The sequence below is a fragment of the Diadema antillarum genome, unplaced genomic scaffold (genome assembly GCF_040938485.1).
Source record: "Diadema antillarum isolate AM-2024a unplaced genomic scaffold, OU_Dant_1.0 scf00000170, whole genome shotgun sequence".
NCBI lineage: Eukaryota > Metazoa > Echinodermata > Echinoidea > Diadematoida > Diadematidae > Diadema > Diadema antillarum.
Window position 1 is genome coordinate 722,910 of NW_027271059.1, and position 20,118 is coordinate 743,027.

The window sequence follows — 20,118 nt, forward strand, 5'->3', positions numbered from 1 at the left end:
GAATATTTATTCATTTCGTGTCATGACATGAGTGTAGTAATCTTTTTGCATGGCGATGTACAAACTCGTGATACTCCACTCATCTTTTTGATGTTTTTCTTTGAGGCCAAAAGGAAGACAAAATAGTATCATGACATTTGCAGTTGTTCAAAAGGTCTGCTTTTGATAGCTCACAGACTACTAGTACTGTACTCGCCCATGCTCCCAGGCCCTCCGTCGAGCACGCGCGCGCAAATTCCTTTGCCATGTGGTTTTGCCAGCCAGCTGTCGGAATGTGCTTTGAAGTTACATGGCAGCCTGGCCTGGCTGGCCTGAAAGGGTGTCGAGTTTCAATCAATACCTACTGTTGTTTTATTCCTGTTTTAAAAAATTTTGTTTCACCTGATAGAAACGCGGAAATCGGGAATGTGTTACAGCTGTAGGGAAGAGGTTTTTGTTGTGTGTTGCACTTTGTGTGTGTGTGTGTGTGTGTGTGTGTTTGTTTGTTTTTCTCGGTTTTTTTTTTCTTCCTTCTTTTTTCATAAACACCCAACATGCCCTTTCCAATGTGGCCTTGGTGCCCCTCTGACTGACCTAAGTGCACAAACTTGGTATTAATGTCATTGCCCTCATGACATCACATACCAGGGGCGGGGGTATTAATCACCTTCAGTGATAATTCTAGTTATTGTCCCCGCCGAACGAGTTCGAGCAGGGGACTATGAAACGGGCTCCGTACGTGTGTGTGTCCGTCCGTCCGTCCGTCCGTCCGTCCGTCCGTCCGTGTGTCCGTCCGTGTGTCCGTGTGTGCGTCCGTGTGTGATCAAAATCTTCAATTTGCTACTTCTCTGTCATTTATGAGCCAATGTTAATTCTGTTTGCTTTATATGATAGCACTACATGGGAGCTTTGAAACTTCTACACAGAATTTCAGTCGTGACCTTTGACCTTGACCTTTGACCTATATTGTACATTTTGCTACAAAATGCTACTCCTTCGCCATTTCTAACCTGATTTCGATTCCGTTTGCTTTATATGATGGCACTAGGTGAGGGCTTCAAAACTTCTACACAGAATTTTGACCTTTGACTTCTTTGACCTTTGACCTTGATTTTTGACCTATATTGTACATTTTGCTACAAAATGCTACTCCTTCGCCATTTCTAACCCGATTTCGATTCCGTTTGCTTTATGTGATGGCACTAGGTGAGGGCTTCAAAACTTCTACACAGAATTTTGACCTTTGCCTTCTTTGACCTTTGACCTTGATTTTTGACCTTGTACATTTTGCTACAAAATGCTACTCCTTCGCCATTTCTAACCCAATTTCGATTCCGTTTGCTTTATGTGATGGCACTAGGTGAGGGCTTCAAAACTTTACACAGAATTTGACCTTTGCCTTCTTTGACCTTTGACCTTGATTTTTGACCTGTATTGTATATTGGCTATAAAATGCTACTCCTTCGCCATTTCTAACCCGATTTCGATTCCGTTTGCTTTATGTGATGGCACTAGGTGAGGGCTTCAAAACTTTACACAGAATTTTGACCTTTGCCTTCTTTGACCTTTGACCTTGATTTTTGACCTGTATTGTATATTGGCTATAAAATGCTACTCCTTCGCCATTTCTAACCTGATTTCGATTCCGTTTGCTTTATGTGATGGCACTAGGTGAGGGCTTCAAAACTTTTACACAGAATTTTGACCTTTGCCTTCTTTGACCTTTGACCTTGATTTTTTACCTATATTGCACATTTTGCTACAAAATGCTACTTCCGGCGGGGACATATATTACGCACCGCGTAATTTCTACTTTTCCTTGTTTCTGTTGTGTTGACGAAATAAAGAGAGGGGGCACCATTGGGGATGTGCCCCCTCTCGATCCATGATTGCGTCAACCACAAATGACCAAACTTATTGCTTGCATTCAGGGGTGTATCCAGGAATTTCGTGAAGGGGAGGCGCCTTTACAAAAATCAAAGGCTCGCGCGACACCACCCCATTTTCTTCTTTTCATTTTCTCTTGTTTTAACAAAATATATAGAGGGGGCACCATTGGGGATGCGCCCCCTCTCGATCCATGATTGTGTCAACCACAAATGACCAAACTCATTCCTTTGCATTACAGGGGCGGGTCCAGGAATTCCGTAAAGGGGAGGGGGCACCTTTGCATGAGTAAAGCCTTACGCATCCCCCCATCTTTTTATCATTTATGTTGTTTTGAAGAAAAAAAAAAAGAGAGGGGGCATCAGAGGGGGATGCGCCCATCTCGAACCGTGATTGCGTCAACCACGAAATGTCAAAACTCATTGCTTGCATTACAGGGGCGGATCCAGGAATTCCGTAAAGGGGAGGCGCCTTTACAAAATTGAAACCTGCTGCATCCCCTATTTTTTTCATTTCTGTTGTTTTAACAACAACAAAAAATAGAAAGGGGTACCAGAGGGGGATGCGCCCTCTCTCGATCGGCGATTGCGTCAACCACAAATGTCAAAACTCATTGCTTGCATTACAGGGGCGGGTTCAGAAATTCCGTAAAGCCTAAAGGGGAGACGTCTTCTCAAAATGAAAGGTTGCCGCAATCCCCCTCCCACTGCCTCCCCCTGCCGCCCCCTTATTAATGTCTTTTTATTTCTTTTGTCTAAATGACAGTTAAAGGGGCCGTCTTTAATTTTGTAAAGGAGCCTCCACTTTACGGAATTCCTGGTTCCGCTCCCTGTAATGCAAACAATGGGTTTTGCAATTAACTTGTGGTTGACGCAGTAGCGGATCTAGAGGGGGGCGCGGACCCCCCTCCCCGTCTCTATTTTTGTTAACACAAAAGAAATTAAATAAAAAAGAAAAGGGCGAGGCGTTTTGCGCAAGCCTTTGATTTTATAAACGCGTCTCTCCTTTACGAAATTTGGACCCGCCCCTGTAATGCAAGCAATGAGTTTTGACATTTGTGTTTAACCCAATCGCGGATCGAGAGGGGGTGCATACCTCTATGTGCCTCCTTTGATTCTTTTTAAACAGTAGAAATCAAAAAAAAAATAGAGGGGTGCGGCAGATTTTAATTTTGTAAAGGCGCTTCCCCTGTACGGAATTCCTGGATCCGCCCCTGTAAGGTAAGCAATTAGTTCTGATACTATGGATAACGCAGTCGCGTATCGAGAAGGAGGCGCATCTCCCTCTGGTGCCACCTCTCTTTTTTTTAAACAATAGAAATAAAATATGGGGGTGCAGCAGCCCTTATAAATTATTTTGTAATGGCACCTCCCGTTTACTGCATTCCTGGGTCCGCCCTTAATGCAAGCAATGAGTTTTGACATTTGTGATTGACGCAATCATGGATTGGGAGGGGACTGATAAATCTCTGGTTCCCCCCCTTTTTTTTTGTTAAAACAACAAAAATAGATAAAAATGGGGGGGGGGGGGAGGTGTGGAAGCCTTTAATTGTGTAAAGGCACCTCCCTTTGACGGAATTCCTGGAACCGACCCTGTAATGCAAACGATGGGTTTTGACATTAATTTTTTTTTTTTTTTGGGGGGGGGGCGCACCCCCTCTAGTGCCCCCTATCTATATTTTTTTATTAGAATAACAGAAATAAAAAGAAAAAAGGGATAGGGTTGCGGCAGCTTTGATTCTGCAAGGGCGCCTCCCCTTTACGGAATTCCTGTATCCACCTCTATGATGCAAGCAGTGAGTTTTTGCATTTTGTGGTTGACGCAATCGTGGATCGAGAAGGGGGCGCATCCCCCTCTGGTGCTCCCTCTCTTTCTTTTTCTTTAGTTAAAACGATAGAAATTTTTTTTTTTTTAAATGGGGGTGGGGTGCAGCAGTTCTAGTTTGGTAAAAACGCCTCCCCTTTATGAAACTCCTGGATCCACCCCTGTAACGCATTATGCCGCACCCCTATTTTTTTTTTCATTTCATTTCTGTCGTTTTAACAACAACAACAAAAAATAGAGAGGGGGTAACAGAGGGGGATGCGCCCCCTCTCAATCCGCGATCGCGTCAATCACAACTTAATGTCAAAACTCATTGCTTGCATTACGGGGCAGGTCCAAGAATTCCGTAAAGCGCAAAGGGGAGACATCTTTTCAAAATGAAAGGCTTGCACAATCCCCCCCCCCCCTTATTTATTTCTTTTTATTTCTTTTGTTTAAACGTAAAAAAAAAAAAAATAATCCCCTTTACGGAATTCCTGGATCCATCCCTGTGACGTGTTATGACATTTGCAGTTAATTTGAAAATTTTGATATATGTGGTCGACGTGTTATGACATTTTTGGTTAATCTCCGATTTTGACATTTTCGGTTGACGCAATCGCGGATTGAGAGGGGGAGTATTCCCCTTAAGTGACCCTCTCTTTATTTCATCAAGACAACAGAAATAAAAAGAAGAAAATGGGGAAGGGAGTAGGGTCGCGCCAGCCTTTGACTTTGTAAAGATGCCTCCCCTTTACGAAATTCCTGGATCCGCCCCTGTAATGCAAGCAATGAGTTTGGTCATTTGTGGTTGATGCAATGATGGATCGAGAGGGGGCGCATCCCCCTCTGGTGCCCCCTTTCTTTTCTTTTCTTTGTTATGGTTAAAACAGCATAGATAGAAAGAAAAATATGGGGGGGGGGGGTTGCGGTAGCCTTTAATTTTGTAAAGTCGCCTCCCCTTTCCGGAATTACTGGATCTGCCACCGTAATGCAAGCAATGAGTTTTGATATTTGTGGTTGACACAATCATGGATCGAGAGGGGGTGCTTCCCCCTCTGGTTCCCCCTTACTATGTTATGTTAAAACAACAGAAATAAAAATAGGAAATAGAGGGGGGGGGGGGTCACGCCAGCCTTTGATTCTTTAAAGGTGCCCCTCCCCTTTATGGAATTCCTGGATCCATCCCTGTTACGCGTCATGATATTTGCATTTAGTTTGAAAATGTTGACATCTGTGGTCGACGCATTATGACATTTGTGGTTAATCCCCAATTTTGACATGTGCGATTGACGCAATCGCGGATTGAGAGGGGTGCATCCCCCATTAGTACCCCCTCTCTTTCTTTCGTCAACACAACAGAAAAAAAAAGAAGAAAATAGGGGAGAAGGGAGGGTCGTGCAAGCCTTTGACTTTGTAAAGACACCTCCCCTTTACGAAATTCCTGGATCCGCCCCTGTAATGCAAGCAATGAGTTTGGTCATTTGTGGTTGACGCAATGATGGATTGAGAGGGGCGCATCCCCCTCTGGTGCCCCATTTCTTTTCTTTTCTTTCTTTTCTTTTTTGGTTAAAACAACGTAGATAAAAAGAAAAAAATGGGGGTGGGGGGTGCGGTAGCCTTCAATTTTGTAAGGCCGCCTTCCCTTCACGGAATTCCCGGATCCGCCCCCGTAATACAAGCAATGAGTTTTTATACTTGTGGTTGACGCAAAGATGGATCGAGAGGGGGCGCATCCCCGTCTGGTGCACCCTATGCCACTATGATTATTAGGTTAAAACAACAGAAACAAAAATAAGAAATTGGTGGGGGGAGTGTCGCGCCAGCCTTTGATTTTGTAAGGCGCCCCCCCTTTTCCAGAATTCCTGGATCCACCCCTGTCATGCGTTATGACATTTGTGGTTAATCCCCGATTTTGACTTGTGGTTGACGCAATCGCGGATTCAGAGGGGGCGCATCCCCCTTTACTGCCCTTCTCTTTATTTCGCCAACACAACAGAAATAAAAAGAAGAAAATGGGGGGGGGGGGAGGGAGGTCGCGCCAGCCTTTGACTTTGTAAAGATGCCTCCCCTTTACAAAATTCCTGGATCCGCCCCTGTAATGCAAGCAATGAGTTTTTCCATTTGTGGTTGACGCAATGATTGATCGAGAAGGGGCGCTTCCCCTTCTGGTGCACCCTCACTATATTAGGTTAAACCAGCAGAAACAAAAATAAGAAAAGGTGGGTCGCGCCAACCTTTGATTTTGTAAAGGCGCCCCCCCCCCTTTACGGAATTCCTGGATCCGCCCCTGTGACGCGTTATGACATTTTGTGGTCGACGTGCTATGACATTTGTGATTAATCCAATATTGATATTTGTGGTTGACACAATCATGGATTTAGAGGGGGCGCATCCCCCTTTAGTGCCCCCTCTTTTTATTTTGTCAACAAAGCAAAAATAAAAATAATAAAACGGGGGGGGGGGGGGGGGGGGGGGGGCGAGGGTCGCGCCAGCCTTTGATTTTGTAAAGGCGTCTCGCCTTTTAATATGGAATTCCTGGATCCGCCCTTGTGACGCGTCATTACACTTGGAGTAAAGTTGGAAATTTTGACATTTGTTGTCGACGTGTTACGACATTAGTGGTTAATTAGATTTTGACATTTGTCGTCGACGTGTTATGACATTTGCAGTAAAAATGGAAATTTAGACATTTGTCGTTGACGTGTTATGACATTAGTAGGTGGTTTTGACGTTAGTGGGCGATTTTGACATTAGTGGGCTCTACAGGGGTATATCGGGTGTCCAAAAAAAAGTGGAACGGTGGATTGTCAGTACCTTGCGTGCTAAAAGTGAAATAATTTTTGACATCATTAGAAAGAACATCTTCTGCAAAAGACAATGATACCAAAATCATTAAATTTGGTTGAGTACTTTTTATTCTACGCCAATTTCTGTGTATGCAGTCATTTCCAATTTTTTGCGACTTATGAGATAAAAATTTGGGTGCGACACGCGTTCCATACGGTGAATTGTGTAAGCTCGTTGATCCATGTCAATAAAGGATAACGCTTTCATATTGGGCGCGCGCACACACACAGACACACACACACACACACTGTTTCTTCCTGGCCCGTGCCCAATGTGAAAGCTGTATCTTTTGTTGACATGGATCATCGAGCTTACACAATGTTCAGCGTATGGATCGTGTGTCGCACTCAAATTATTATCTCATAAGTCGCAAAAATCAGGCGAAATTTGAAAATGACTGCATTTCCAGAAATTGGCGTAGAATAAAAAGTACTGAACCAAATTTAATGATTTTGGAATCATTGTCTTCTGTGGAAGATGCTCTTTCTAATGATGTCAAAAAAACATATCACTTTTAGAATGCAAAGTAGTGAAAATCCACTGTTTCACTTTTTTCGGGACACCCGGTATAGGAATCCCCGTGATGTTGGTCGGGCTGTCGGTTGGTCTGTTGCAAAATCTTGCGTCACGAACTCCTCCTACACTTTTGAAGCAATTTAAATGAAACTTAGGGTAAATGATGATATTGAGGTATAGATGTGCAAGACATGTTTTTTGTGTTTGTTGGGCAATACGTTGCCATGGTAACCATAATTTTACCAAAACCTTGTGGATTGAATAACTTCCATAGTATTTAAGCAATCAATTTCAAAATTGGTATCTATGATGATCTATAGGTGTAGTTATGCAAGACACTCTTTGTGTTTGTACTTGACAAAGCGTTGCCATTGTAACCGCATATTTTCTTCAAAATCTTGTGGAATGAACAACTTCCACAGTTTTGAAGCTATTGAAATCAAATTTGGTAGGCATTATGGCCTTGAGGCATAGATGTGGAACAAATAATTTTTTTATTTGTCGGACAACGTGTTGCCACGGTAACCATAATTTTACCAAAACCTTGTGGATTGAATAACTTCCACATCATTCAAGCAATTAAGGTCAAATTTAGTATGTATGATGATCGGAAGGTGTAGTTATGCAAGACACCAATGTCTTAATATTATAAGAAAAATGTGTTGCCATGGTAACCACTCATTTTGTATCAAATTGAACCATTTAATCTATGAAGGTGAAATTTGGTGTGTATGATGCTCTTTAAGTGTAGTTTTGCAAAATTGTCTTTTTTATTGGTATTGGACAATGCATTGCCATGGTAACCGCATTTTTTTTTAAAATCCTGTGGCGTGAACTTCTTCCACAGTTTTCAAGCAATTGAAACCAAATTTGGTAGGCATTATGGCCCTGAGGTATACCGGTAGATGTGGAACACATAATTTTTGTGTTTGTCACACAAACCATTGCCATGGTAACCACAATTTTACCAAAACCATGCAGATCGAATAACTTTTCCATCATTCAAGCAATTAAAGTCAAATTTAGTATGTATCATGATCTAGAAGTATAGTTTTGCAAGACACTAATGTCTTAGTTTAAGGAAAATGTGTTGCCATGTAACCACTCGTTTTTGTATCGAAATAAACCATTCAAGCTATGAAGGTCAAATTTGGTGTGTATGGTAGTCTTTAAGTGTAGTGATGCTGGGGGAAAGCATGTTTCCATTTGCTGTAAGTTTTATACTCAGTGTCAACTCTGTAATTGTAAAGTAAACTAAAATTATTCTGTTTCTAATTCGACAAGTGCACAAATTTGGTATTAACGTTATTGCCCTCATGACATCACATACAAAGCAACACTAGGGGCGGGGGTCTTAATCACCTTCAGTGATAATTCTAGTTTTACTTTGTTTTTTTTGATGTCTCAGCCATTCCAAAACCGATTTTCATCAAATAAACTTTGAATTCGTCCTAGAATGGTATGCTCTGTACTATTTCATAAGTGGTTTCTTGGTATCTCTAAAAAAGTTAAAAGCCTAATCCTTGCCTCCACCAATACTGTACCATCCTTTTAAAGTCTGCTCTTTTAGAAGCTGCTCTTAACTAAAAATCCATGTCTGGCGACTTTTTGTTGATTTTGTGATGTAGGGTCACAATTAAACAATCCTCTTTAACATGTTCTGTCCATATTTGATGCCAACTTTCAAAGCAGAAGCATTGTCCTTTCAAAAGTTATTGGAGTTGAAAGTGGAGAATGTGCAACAGATTTTCAAAGAATTTTCTCTGAGACAAACCTGATCACACTACTCTACCAAAAAGGGGTTGCTGAAAAAAACTTGTGAAAACCCACTTTCCAATTTATTTTATGATCCCAAACTTAAGAATAATGAAGAAGAATAGCCCTTACAGAAAATATGGAAAACTAGAAATTGACTTGGTTGACCTGTTTCACAGTTTTTTAAGTCCTCGCTTAAAATCAATGGGTGCGACTTTTGGGGGGTTTTGTAATGCACGATCACATATGGTCATGGCAATGTTTCCTAGCAAGAGGCTTGTTCTTGTGATTTTCTGGTGAAAGGTTAGCATTTATGGAGATGAACCTGAGCATTTCTTTCATGCAGTGGTACACTAACAGTGGATAAAGGATGGCTTGGAAGCTCCAAAAAGCCTCAGACTCATTTGTGTTACAAAAATTAATCTAAGGTCACCTTACTTCTTTCATCTGGGTTAAAGAAATTAAAATCAAGGAGTTGCAAGTGATATATACGTTGTAAATGAACGGTCTAGGTATAGTGGTAGTTACAGTGTACCTCAGTCATCTGCAGTGTTGCGTACACAGTGTGTATGCATGGAGAATGTGATACAATGTTTAACATGGCCCTACCATGACATGAACACACTTCATATAATCAACGTTATGTGTCATGACAAATGTGCAAATAAGCAACTTGTTAGTACAATCAGCAACCACTGCAGTGAGTTCATGGCATACAGGTACGTGTAGGTGATGAAAGCAGAAAAACTTGCCCTCGTGATATGTTCATTTTTAAGCATCATTCTGTCTAATAAACATGTGTAAAAAATTTTCATAATTATATCACAGACTTCGTTCATATTTTTGTTGTGTTTTAGTAACTTTGAAAACAAACTAATGTGACAACCAAACACACCTCATTTATGTACCACAATATAGCCCCAAGGTACGCAATGCAGCTTCCATAATCCTACGAGGTGCCAATGACAATCAGTGTGATGAGATGGAGCGATCTGTCCATGATGCTCTTTGTGTTGTCAAGCGTGTCATAGAGAGCAAGTCGGTAGTGACAGGAGGCGGGGCAGTGGAGGCAGCCTTGTCTATTTATCTTGAGAACCTAGCTACTTCACTGGTGAGTATGACATAGAGTCAAAACACATCAAAGAGTTGAACGAATGATTGTTGGATAGGAATACACTGTATTTGTGAGTAGTATAATTTTGCTTTCTAGTTTCAAAGTAGGTTGTATGTTATTTATATGTGGACTTTCATTTGTCTTTGTAATGTAGTTTGTAGAAAGTGAATGGCACTGTTGCATATGTTTGCCAGAAATGAACTTACATTTGATAACTGATCTGTAAACCACATTACCTTCCAACAGGTTGATAAAGACAGTATATTTGACATGGAACAAATCACTTCAGTTTTGATGTGAGCATGTGAGAGTAATGATGGGGTCCATTATCATGATTATTGGCAGTGTAGTGATAGTGCTTGTAATACATTCAACACAAGGAAAGTACCATACTATTGTGAATCTGATGATTGAATGATACATGTGGATATTGATAATGATTAGATTACATATGTTTTTGTTTTTTTGTTTTTTTATAAGGCTATATGACAATAGTACTAAGAAGCATACATTTTCTGTTCATCTATCTGCATGTTGATACATATACATATATTTTTAGGTAAGTTAAAGCATCTTGGTCAAATGTATTTGAGTGTGCATGTATACATTTATGGTCTTACAAAGATGGACAATAAGCTTCAGAGCATGACATGAAAGGATGCAGGATTAAGGACAGTTAAAATTTAGATGCAACATGTATGTATCATACTCAATGAAGCTAAGAATCGTGATAAGTAAGCGTGCAGTCTCTTCATGAAGGTGAAATCTGAAATTTGCATACAATAGTTTTGCTATGATTTATGAAAACATCTTTGAAGATTCTTGGGTTTTTGTAAGGTACAACCATAGACTACATGTACCAAAGATCTATTTGTGTGCTTTAGTGTGATTGAAGAAATATTCTGAATTTAAAGTAGGAAGAGAATATGAATACATGAAAGTGCATTCAAATTATGAATTTGGGGGGGGGGGGGGATGACGAAAGATCTATACACAGTGCAATCGTCATTCAAGCATGGGATCCATTCATAGAGTTACATTTTACCACATAGAATTGTATGTAACTCTATACATGTAGATCCATACCTCACCTGTACCTCTGTGACATGCACTAAAGTGCTGAATTAAAAAGTTTGCTGCTGAGGATGCTAACATGCGAGCTGCTGCATGCAGTGAGTAACTCCCAACAGAACTTTGCGAACAATGCTTCCTTTCAAGCAGAAAAAGAACACAAGTCTGATCGTTGGATTTTATATATATTTCAACCTATTTTTATGCCTCCGCAACGAAGTGTCACCAGAGGCATTGTGTTTTCCGGTTGTCCGTCCTTTCGTCCGTAATCAGTTTTGTGTACAGCATAACAAAAAAAAATAATAAAAAAATTGCAGTATCCTATTGCAACTTGGCATCTGTATGTATGAGAGGGCGAAGTTGTGCCTATCAACTTTTGGGTGCACATGCTCAAGGTCAAAGGTCATAAGGTTGAGGTCAAATGTTCAAAATTTCACTATTTCCCTCATATCCATGCAATGCCTGAAGGTATGTAAACTTAGTGTATTACATGTACTACCAAATGAAGATTCTCCAGAGAGTTTCGAGTCATGAGGTCAAAAGTCAAGTGAATATGTTAAGATTCCACTTTTTTCTCCATATCTCGGAAATGGTTCAAGATATCTTCATGGAACTTAGCACATATGCTTGTACTGACTGGCAGTGATTATCTTGGGAATTTTGGGGTCATGAGGTCAAAGGTCAGGGTCAACTCCTCAAAATTTCACTATTTCCCTAATATCCACGCAGTGATTTTTCTTGAAACTTAGTGTATGCAGATATTACCCAAGACAGATGTACTGGAAAAGGTTTTTACCAAAAGGTCAAAGGTCAAGTGAAAATGCTTAATTTCAGTTTTTCCTCCATATCTCAAAAGTGGCTCAAGGTATCATAAAGCTTAGTACATAGTTATGCATAGTGCTACTTGACAGTGATTCTCTTGGGAATTTTAGGGACATAGGGTCAAACGCCACGTTAATGCTAAAATGTTACTGTTTAGTACTGAAATTACACTTTTTATGCCTCCGTCACGAAGTGTCGCTGGAGGCACTATGTATTCGGGTTGTCCGTCCGTCCGTCCATCCTTCCATCCGTATCAATTTTTTGGACAGCGTATCTAAAAAAACTGTTAAAGGTATCGTAATGAAACTTGGCATGTATATGTATGAGTGGGCAAAGTTGTGCCTATCAACTTTTGGGCACACATGTTCAAGGTCAAAGGGCAAAAGGTCAAGGTCAAATGCTCAAATTTTCACTATTTCCTTTATATCTATGCAATGCCTGGAGGTATTTTATTGAAACTTGGTGTATACACACATTGTACATGAACTACCAAATGAAGATTCCCCAGAGAGAGCTTTGGGTCATGAGGTCAAAGGTCAAGGGTCAAAGTTCAAGTGAAAATGTTAAAATTTCACTTTTTTCTCCATATCTCAAATATTTCAAGGTATCTTCGTGGAACTTAGAATATATGCATGTACTGACTAGCAGTGGTCATGTAAGGGATTTAGGGGTCATGGGTCAAAGGTCAGGGGTCAAAGGTCAAGGTCAACCCTTCAAAATGTCATCATTTCTCTCTTATCTATGCAATGCCTGCAGGATTTTTTTCTTGAAACTTAACGTATGCATGTATTACCCAATACAGATTCTCTTGGAAGTTTCTTGCCAAAAGGTCAAAGGTCAAGTGAAAGTGCTAAATTTTACTTATTCTTTAAATTTATAAAAGGGTCAAAAGTTGGGTACAAATCTCAAATCCCCAAATACCTGCACTCTTAGACAGTATAGCCATTCATCAAAATAAACCTAGTTCAAGGAAAGTGAACACTCGATGCATTTGTGACAAACCTCACATTTTGATATTTTGCCAGTTTTGTGAAACTTTTATCATACATTGTCAAGACATTGTGCTATAGACCTATTCGGAGAACCATGCATTATGGTGGAGGCATACCAGTCGCCATAGCGACATTTCTAGTTTCTCCATACCTTGGAAATTACTCAATTCATAAACTTATAAAAAGGTCAAAAGTTAAGTAAAAATCCTCAAATCCCCAAATACCTGCTCTCAAACAATATAGCCATTCATCCAATCAAACCTGGTTCAAGGGAAGTGAACAATCAACATGTAATTTGTGACAAACATGTCACTTTGATATTTTCCCAATAATATGAAACTGTCGTCAGGCATTGTCAAGACGTACTATAGACCTATTGGGAGAACCATGCATTATGGCAGTTTACCAGTGTGATGGAATACGCAAATGGACACCATGCCCCCATAGAAGCTACCTCACTACCCCCAAGTTTGCAATGTTCTCAGGTAGAAGTTTGCAAGAATGCATGAAAAGTGAACTTGCAATACCCAGGCGAGGGGGAGACCCCCTGGGTCTCTTGTTTAGACCCTACTGTATAACAATTGTTGATAGTTATTGAAAAAATATGCAAAACAAAACAGAGGAAAGTGACACAGGACATGCAGGAAATGATTGGTCTTCAATCTAATATGTATGCTGAGCATGAAACATTTTGTTTTTCTTTTCTCTTCTCTCTATGCTTTGTTTTTTTTTATACATGACAGCTTTACAAATGCTACCACAACTGAAAGAAATAATTGGTTACCTGGTATGAACAAGATATACACCTGGTATGAACAAGATATGTATATACATGTATGCATATATATGTATCTTTTCATTTTTTTGAAGTGCCATGAGCACCGAAAGGTGGACCTGTGCGCTATACAAGTAGCCACTATTATTATTGTTGTTGTTGTTGTTGTTGTCGTTGTCGTCGTTATCGCTGTCCTCATTGTAATGATATGACTCTTATGCAATATCTTGGTGTTATTTTCCTTTCTTTCATGTAGAGTTCCAGGGAGCAGCTGGCCATTGCTGAGTTTGCCAACTCTCTCCTGGTCATCCCCAAAACTCTGGCTGTAAATGCTGCCAAGGATTCTGTAGATCTCGTAGCAAAGTTGAGGGCTTACCACAACACCTCTCAATTGCAAGCTGAACACTCCCATCTCAAATGGTAAGACTTGTATTCCGACCCAAAGTACTGTAAAAGTGGAAATTTTCACACATTTTGCGCAACCAGAAACCAGTGCAAAAATAAAAACTGTTCTTTTTGGCACACATGCTCCAGTGACCCAAACTTCATGAACTTAAAGATTGAGAAGTTTGGTTGCTAGTGTGGATGGACGACCAAAGATCGCAAAGACTTTGCAATCTTCTGCCAGAGTGACTGTGGCTGATGTACAATGGTTATCATTTAAGCTCTTAAAAAATAATACATTTTCCATTTTCCTTTTCCCATCCCCATTTTCCATTAGTGACATAAGTTTTGCATAAGTTGCAAAGAACAACAAAAGGCAGCTTCTGGGCATCTTAGTGCTATGCCAGTTACCTGATTCTGTATCACACTATGTTAGAAAAAACCAAAGCTGGTGTGTAATGATTGCATCTATCTCTTTCACAAATTGTAAATGTTGTCATGATCTGCATATTGCAAGACACAGCAGTTCGCAGTTAGCCTGAGAAATTGGTGACTTGAATGCCATTTTAGTTTTGGGCCAGGGGCTGTAAATTTCTGATGCAGTCAGTTGTAGGATCTTTACTGGAGACCTGAAATAAGTGTAGATACTAAAGTTTTTATGCCTCCGCCACGAAGTGGTGCCGGAGGCATTATGTCTTCGGGTTGTCTGTCCGTCCGTCCTTCCGTCCGTCCGTCCGTGAATTTTGTGGACAAGGTAACTATCAAAACCTGTTGAGGTATCCTAATGAAACTTGGCATGTATGTGTATTAAGGGGTGAAGTTGTGCCTATCAACTTTTGGGTGCACATGCTCAAGGTCAAAGGTCAAAAGGTCAAGGTCAAATACATAAAATTTCACTATTTCCACCATATCTATTGAATGCCTGAAGATATTTTCTTGAAACTTATTGTATACATGTATTACCCAATTAAGATTCTCTGGTGAAAGTTTGGGTCATGGGGTCAAAGTTCAAAGGTCAAAAGGTCAGGGTCAAATACATAAAATTTCACTATTTCCACCATATCTATTGAATGCCTGAAGATATTTTCTTGAAACTTAGTGTATACATGTATTACCCAATTCAGATTCTCTGGTGAAAGTTTGGGTCATGAGGTCAAAGGTCAAAAGGTCAGGGTCAAATACATAAAATTTCACTATTTCCACCATATCTATTGAATGCCTGAAGATATTTTCTTGAAACTTAGTGTATACATGTATTACCCAATTCAGATTCTCTGGTGAAAGTTTGGGTCATGAGGTCAAAGGTCAAAAGGTCAGGGTCAAATACATAAAATTTCACTATTTCCACCATATCTATTGAATGCCTGAAGATATTTTCTTGAAACTTAGTGTATACATGTATTACCCAATCAAGATTCTCTGGTGAAAGTTTGGGTCATGAGGCTAAAGGTCAAAGGTCAAAAGGTCAAGTAAAAATATTAAAACTTCTATTTTTTCTCCGTACCTTGGAAAATTGTTCAAGGTATCTTCATGGAACATAGTATATACATGTACTGACTGGAAGTGATTATCTAGAGAATGTAGGGTTCATGGGGTCAAAGGTCAGGGGTCAAAGGTCAAGTGCAACACTTCAAAATTTTACTATTTCCCTCATATTTATGCAATGCCAGCAGGGTTATTTTTTTTTACACTTGGTGTATGCATGTGTAACCTAATAGAAATTCTCTGGAAAGTTTTTTTTTTTCTTCTTTTTTTGCCTCAAAGGTCAAAAGGTCAAAGATCAAGTGAAAGTGCTGAACTAACTTTTTCCTCCATATCTTGGAAGTGGCTCAAGTTATCTTGAAACTTAATACATATTATGCATGTTCTACCTGAAAGTGATTATCTTATGAATTTTAGGGTCAAGGGCCAGATGAAAATGGTAACAATTTACTATTCAATTCAGAAATTACACTTTTTCTCCACACCTGTACCTTGAAAATTACTCAGTGCCTAAACGTATGAATGGGTCAAAGTCAAGTTAAAGTCCTTAAATCCCTAGATACATGCTCTCCTATTCATCCAATTAAACCTAGGTCAAGGAAGGTGAACATTCAACACATTTGTGACAAACTTGTCATTTCAATATTTTGCCAATTTTGTGAAAATGTAATCACACATTGTCCACATGTACTATCTAGACCTATTGGGAAAATCATGCATTATGGCGGAGGCATACCAGTCGCCAAAGCGACATTTCTAGTTTCTTTATTCTTCGTCTTTCTCTCCCCTCCAAGGGTTGGCTTGGACCTCGTCGAGGGCATTGTGAAGGACAACAGGGCCTGTGGTGTGTTGGAACCAGCCATATGCAAGATTAAATGTCTCAAGTTTGCCACAGAGGCAGCAATCACCATACTCAGGATTGATGACCTCATCAAGCTGGCTGCAGAGCAGGAGTCTGGACCACCAGGCCACCCTGGGATGCATTAGGAGGATTTGGAGGTCTGCTTATTCAAGCTGATGTGTCATAGTGAAGGGAATGGGGTGGGTGGGGGCAACCTTCCCATGAAGGTAACTGGAAGAAGTAGATTCACTAGTGTGATATGCATTCAGGGGATTAACAATCTTCAAGGAAGCTTTCTCTGTGGCTAGTATTTTGTTTTGCAACACTGTTAGCAACATGAATATTTGCTTGTTAAAATAATTTGATGCAACACATTTGTGTATATGTGTGATGCAGAGTTAATTAAATGAATAATAATACTGAATCCTCCAAATCTCATATATATTCGTTGAAGTGATAGCTTGGTTATCAATTGTCAAAAATAAACCCCAAAGCAGTAGCTTAGTATGACACTCTTCTCTGCTGAATGTGGGTAACATGCTCAAAGCATGCCGCTTCATTGTCCACAGAAATATAGGAGAGTATATTACTTTGACAAGCTCTGTCGGCTGATTATGTGGAATCACAATGTAACCATTTTTTGATCCTCTGCATTAGATTTTTCCCTTTTTCTGGAATGGGCCTGCAAGAACAGATGATAAAAAGAAAGACTAGTAAGTGCTTTCTACTATGATATGATTAGTTAAATGACAAAAACAAACTTATCTTTAATTATCACAAATGTCCACTATGGGTTCTTTTGTTGTTGTTGTTTTTTATTTCACATAAGCTCATCCATAGCTGTGTCTTTACTTTAATTGATGTTCACTTCAGTTTTGTTAACCACATGTGACATTTTTTAAAACCGTGGTGTTACAGAAGTCTCAGCCTCCCCCTTTTTTTATCAAGAGCTTCTTGTTACATGAAACTGACTAGAACCCAAGCTGCTGTAAAGCTGTGTGTGCATCTAACACAAGGCAGCATTCCATTTAGACAAGCCTGGCTTCATGAACCAAAGCTGTTGTTTTGATCACATCCTAAAATGCTACTCTTGGTGATCACTTTTGACCTGCATGTTTTGAGATGGTCCTAACCACCTTGCTGTTCAATATCCATCTTGTGCAGCAAACTTTATTTCTTTTATGATTGTCTAACATTTTACAGTGGATGACTCATCTTGGAAACAGTGTTGATATAGAGGGAAACTCGATATAACGAACAATGCTATGAGATATCAGTTATTTGTGAAGAAACTCTGGCAGTCCAACTTTCTTTTCACACTAGTCTATGTATAATGCTACACTTATAGCGAGATCAGCTGTTATAAAATAGCTGTTAAAACGTGATAAATTCTTGGTTACTTCAAAACAAAGAAAACATAGTTTGATATTCAAACATGTTGTAGTGAGGTAAAGCTTTTTAACCTGTGTGATCATATGTGAAGATTCTGCAGCTCAATGCAACACAAATCGTGTCTTGTACATATTTCCTATTCTACATCGCACACCAGCTAGGCTGTGTGTGTGTGTGTGTATGCGTGCTGTATGTATACATACACAGAGTGTGCCGAGTTACAGCCCGCGTACAGCCCTATGTGTATATGTATCATCATGACACAGCAGGTGTGAGGCAATCTCCAGGGGGGCGTTTCATCAACGAGTTCGTCGGAGGTTTTCACCGACAAATTTGCTATTAGCCAATCAGACGTAAGGATTTCAGTAGCTTTTAACAGTTGTCGGTGTAAATCACTGACAAAAAGTTTCATGAAACACCCCCCTGATGTTGAGATTGGCTTTCTACCAGGGCATTCCCAATCTCCACACATGCATGCATAATGTACATAATTAACATGAAATGTCACACAGTATTATGCATAATATGTTCAAATCTTCCCCACATAACACATGCTTGTCAGAACCATCAAATCACATGTGCAGACAATCGTGGCATGATTTTCTCCACAATAGCTGTTTACTATACATTTATAAGTGGAAACATTCATTTAAAAAAACACATGCATTCTTAGAATCATACATTGTATTTCAGTGGTGAAAAACCGTTCTTTTTTTAAACATGAAGGTGAGTAATTTTCTCACACACATTGCAACGTTATCAGTATTTATTGAAATGTGATCTGTAGTCCATGTATAAAGTAATGTTTTTAGGGTTTTTTTTTTTTAAATGCTAGCTGATATAATAAGATACCAGCTCTAACGAGGAAGACTGCCTGTTGCGATCTCCCTGTTATATCGAGTTTCCCCAGTATATCCAGCACCAAGGTGAATTTAAGTACTGCACACAGATCATTCCTTCTCTTGTTCAGTGTGTTATGATAATACAGTGCTTACCTGGTGTATATAGCGCATATCACTACGGTATTGTCTATGCACATTAAGGGAGAGGACTGAAAATGGTTATTCAGCCTTTGAAGCTATCCATGTCAATAAGATAGAAAACTTGGCATTCCTCTACTGAAAGACATACTGGTAGTAAAGCAAGAACAGATTGGCTGTTGGAATTACTAAAGTAGGGCATAAGGTGTCTCCTTTCCTGCTCTCTCAGGGAAAGAGAAGCTGTTAAATGGTGCCTAAAGTTCATTTTGCTTTGTGAAACAAATTGTTTAGTTGATAATTTTAAAAAGGGAGATAAAGCAGGCATATTTCTTTCAAAAAAGTTACGCAACTACAAGTTGTCATCATAAACTCTGAAATTAGAAAATTTTCGCCTGCATGAAATTTCATGAATTTTGTGAGGAGCCAAGATTCACTGAAGCAAAATACATACAGAAATGTTCATGTATGTACACAGTGCATTGAATGCTAGGGGCGATTTGCGAAAGTTTCATGCAGTGATAAAGGATGTCGGCTCCAATTTGCAAAAGTTTCATGCTGAGAAAAAAAGGCTATCTGCTCCAATTCACGAAAGTTTCATGCACTGGTTTTACAGTTCACTGTAGTGGCTTCCAGATACTGTCTACTTATTACCACTGTCTTATGTACCTGGAGATTTTGTGCTGAGGGGAGATTTTTTTGGTGCGTGTACTCTGTCACTTTTGATTTTAAGAACATGAGAGCAAGTTGTGCTCTCCTTTCACAACTAAATTGTACCAGAAAACAATTCTTGTCAGGCTCTGCAAATGGAAAGGATATTTAAATGACTCCACATGATGAAGTCCCAGTCATGCTTGAACAGCCTGCTATATCATTATCCCAAGCATGCCAAGTTGTTAATTGACTACAAATAGTGAGGATAGTATCAACCCCCCCCCCCTCGAAAAACAAGAACAAAAACATATATGATAAAAATTTAAGTAAGTAAACATGTTAGATTACCTGTTGTAGTGCTGTGTTGTGTGAGTAGCTATTTAAAATATTGCAGAAATGTCATTTTCAAAGTACTCGTGAACATGCACATAATGCTCATTTGTTTTGTGTGATGTGTGCAAAATCAGATGCATTTACTGTTGCACTTTTTCTTACTATTGTTTTGAATACATGAACATTAATAAAAATGATCAAATTGAGGAGAAAACCTGTATACACACCGTTTGCCAGTTCTTGTTGTCCCCGCCGAACGAGTTCGAGCAGGGGACTATGCAACGGGCTCCGTACGAGTGTGTGTCTGTGTGTCCTTGCGTCCGTGTGTGCGTCCGTGTGTGATCAAAATCTTCAATTTGCTACTTCTCTGTCATTTATGAGCCAATTTTGATTCTGTTTGCTTTATATGATAGCACTACATGGGGAACTTTGAAACTCCTACACAGAATTTCAGTTGTGATCTTTGACCTTGACCTTTGACCTATATTTTA

The 20,118-nt window shown here is 39.6% G+C and overlaps 1 protein-coding gene across 1 annotated transcript in view; it reads left to right on the top strand.

Annotated features, from left to right (window-relative positions):
• The window catches only part of LOC139722752 (T-complex protein 1 subunit alpha-like), a 107,226-nt gene extending 90,769 nt beyond the window's left edge, over positions 1–16,457 (top strand). The window contains exons 10-12 of the mRNA XM_071634036.1: positions 9,709–9,901; positions 13,821–13,984; positions 16,225–16,457. Of these exons, the coding sequence (XP_071490137.1) occupies positions 9,709–9,901; positions 13,821–13,984; positions 16,225–16,417 (550 nt within the window). The 3' untranslated portion in view covers positions 16,418–16,457. The remainder of the gene's footprint in view (positions 1–9,708; positions 9,902–13,820; positions 13,985–16,224) is intronic.
• Positions 16,458–20,118: the final 3,661 nt, after the last annotated feature.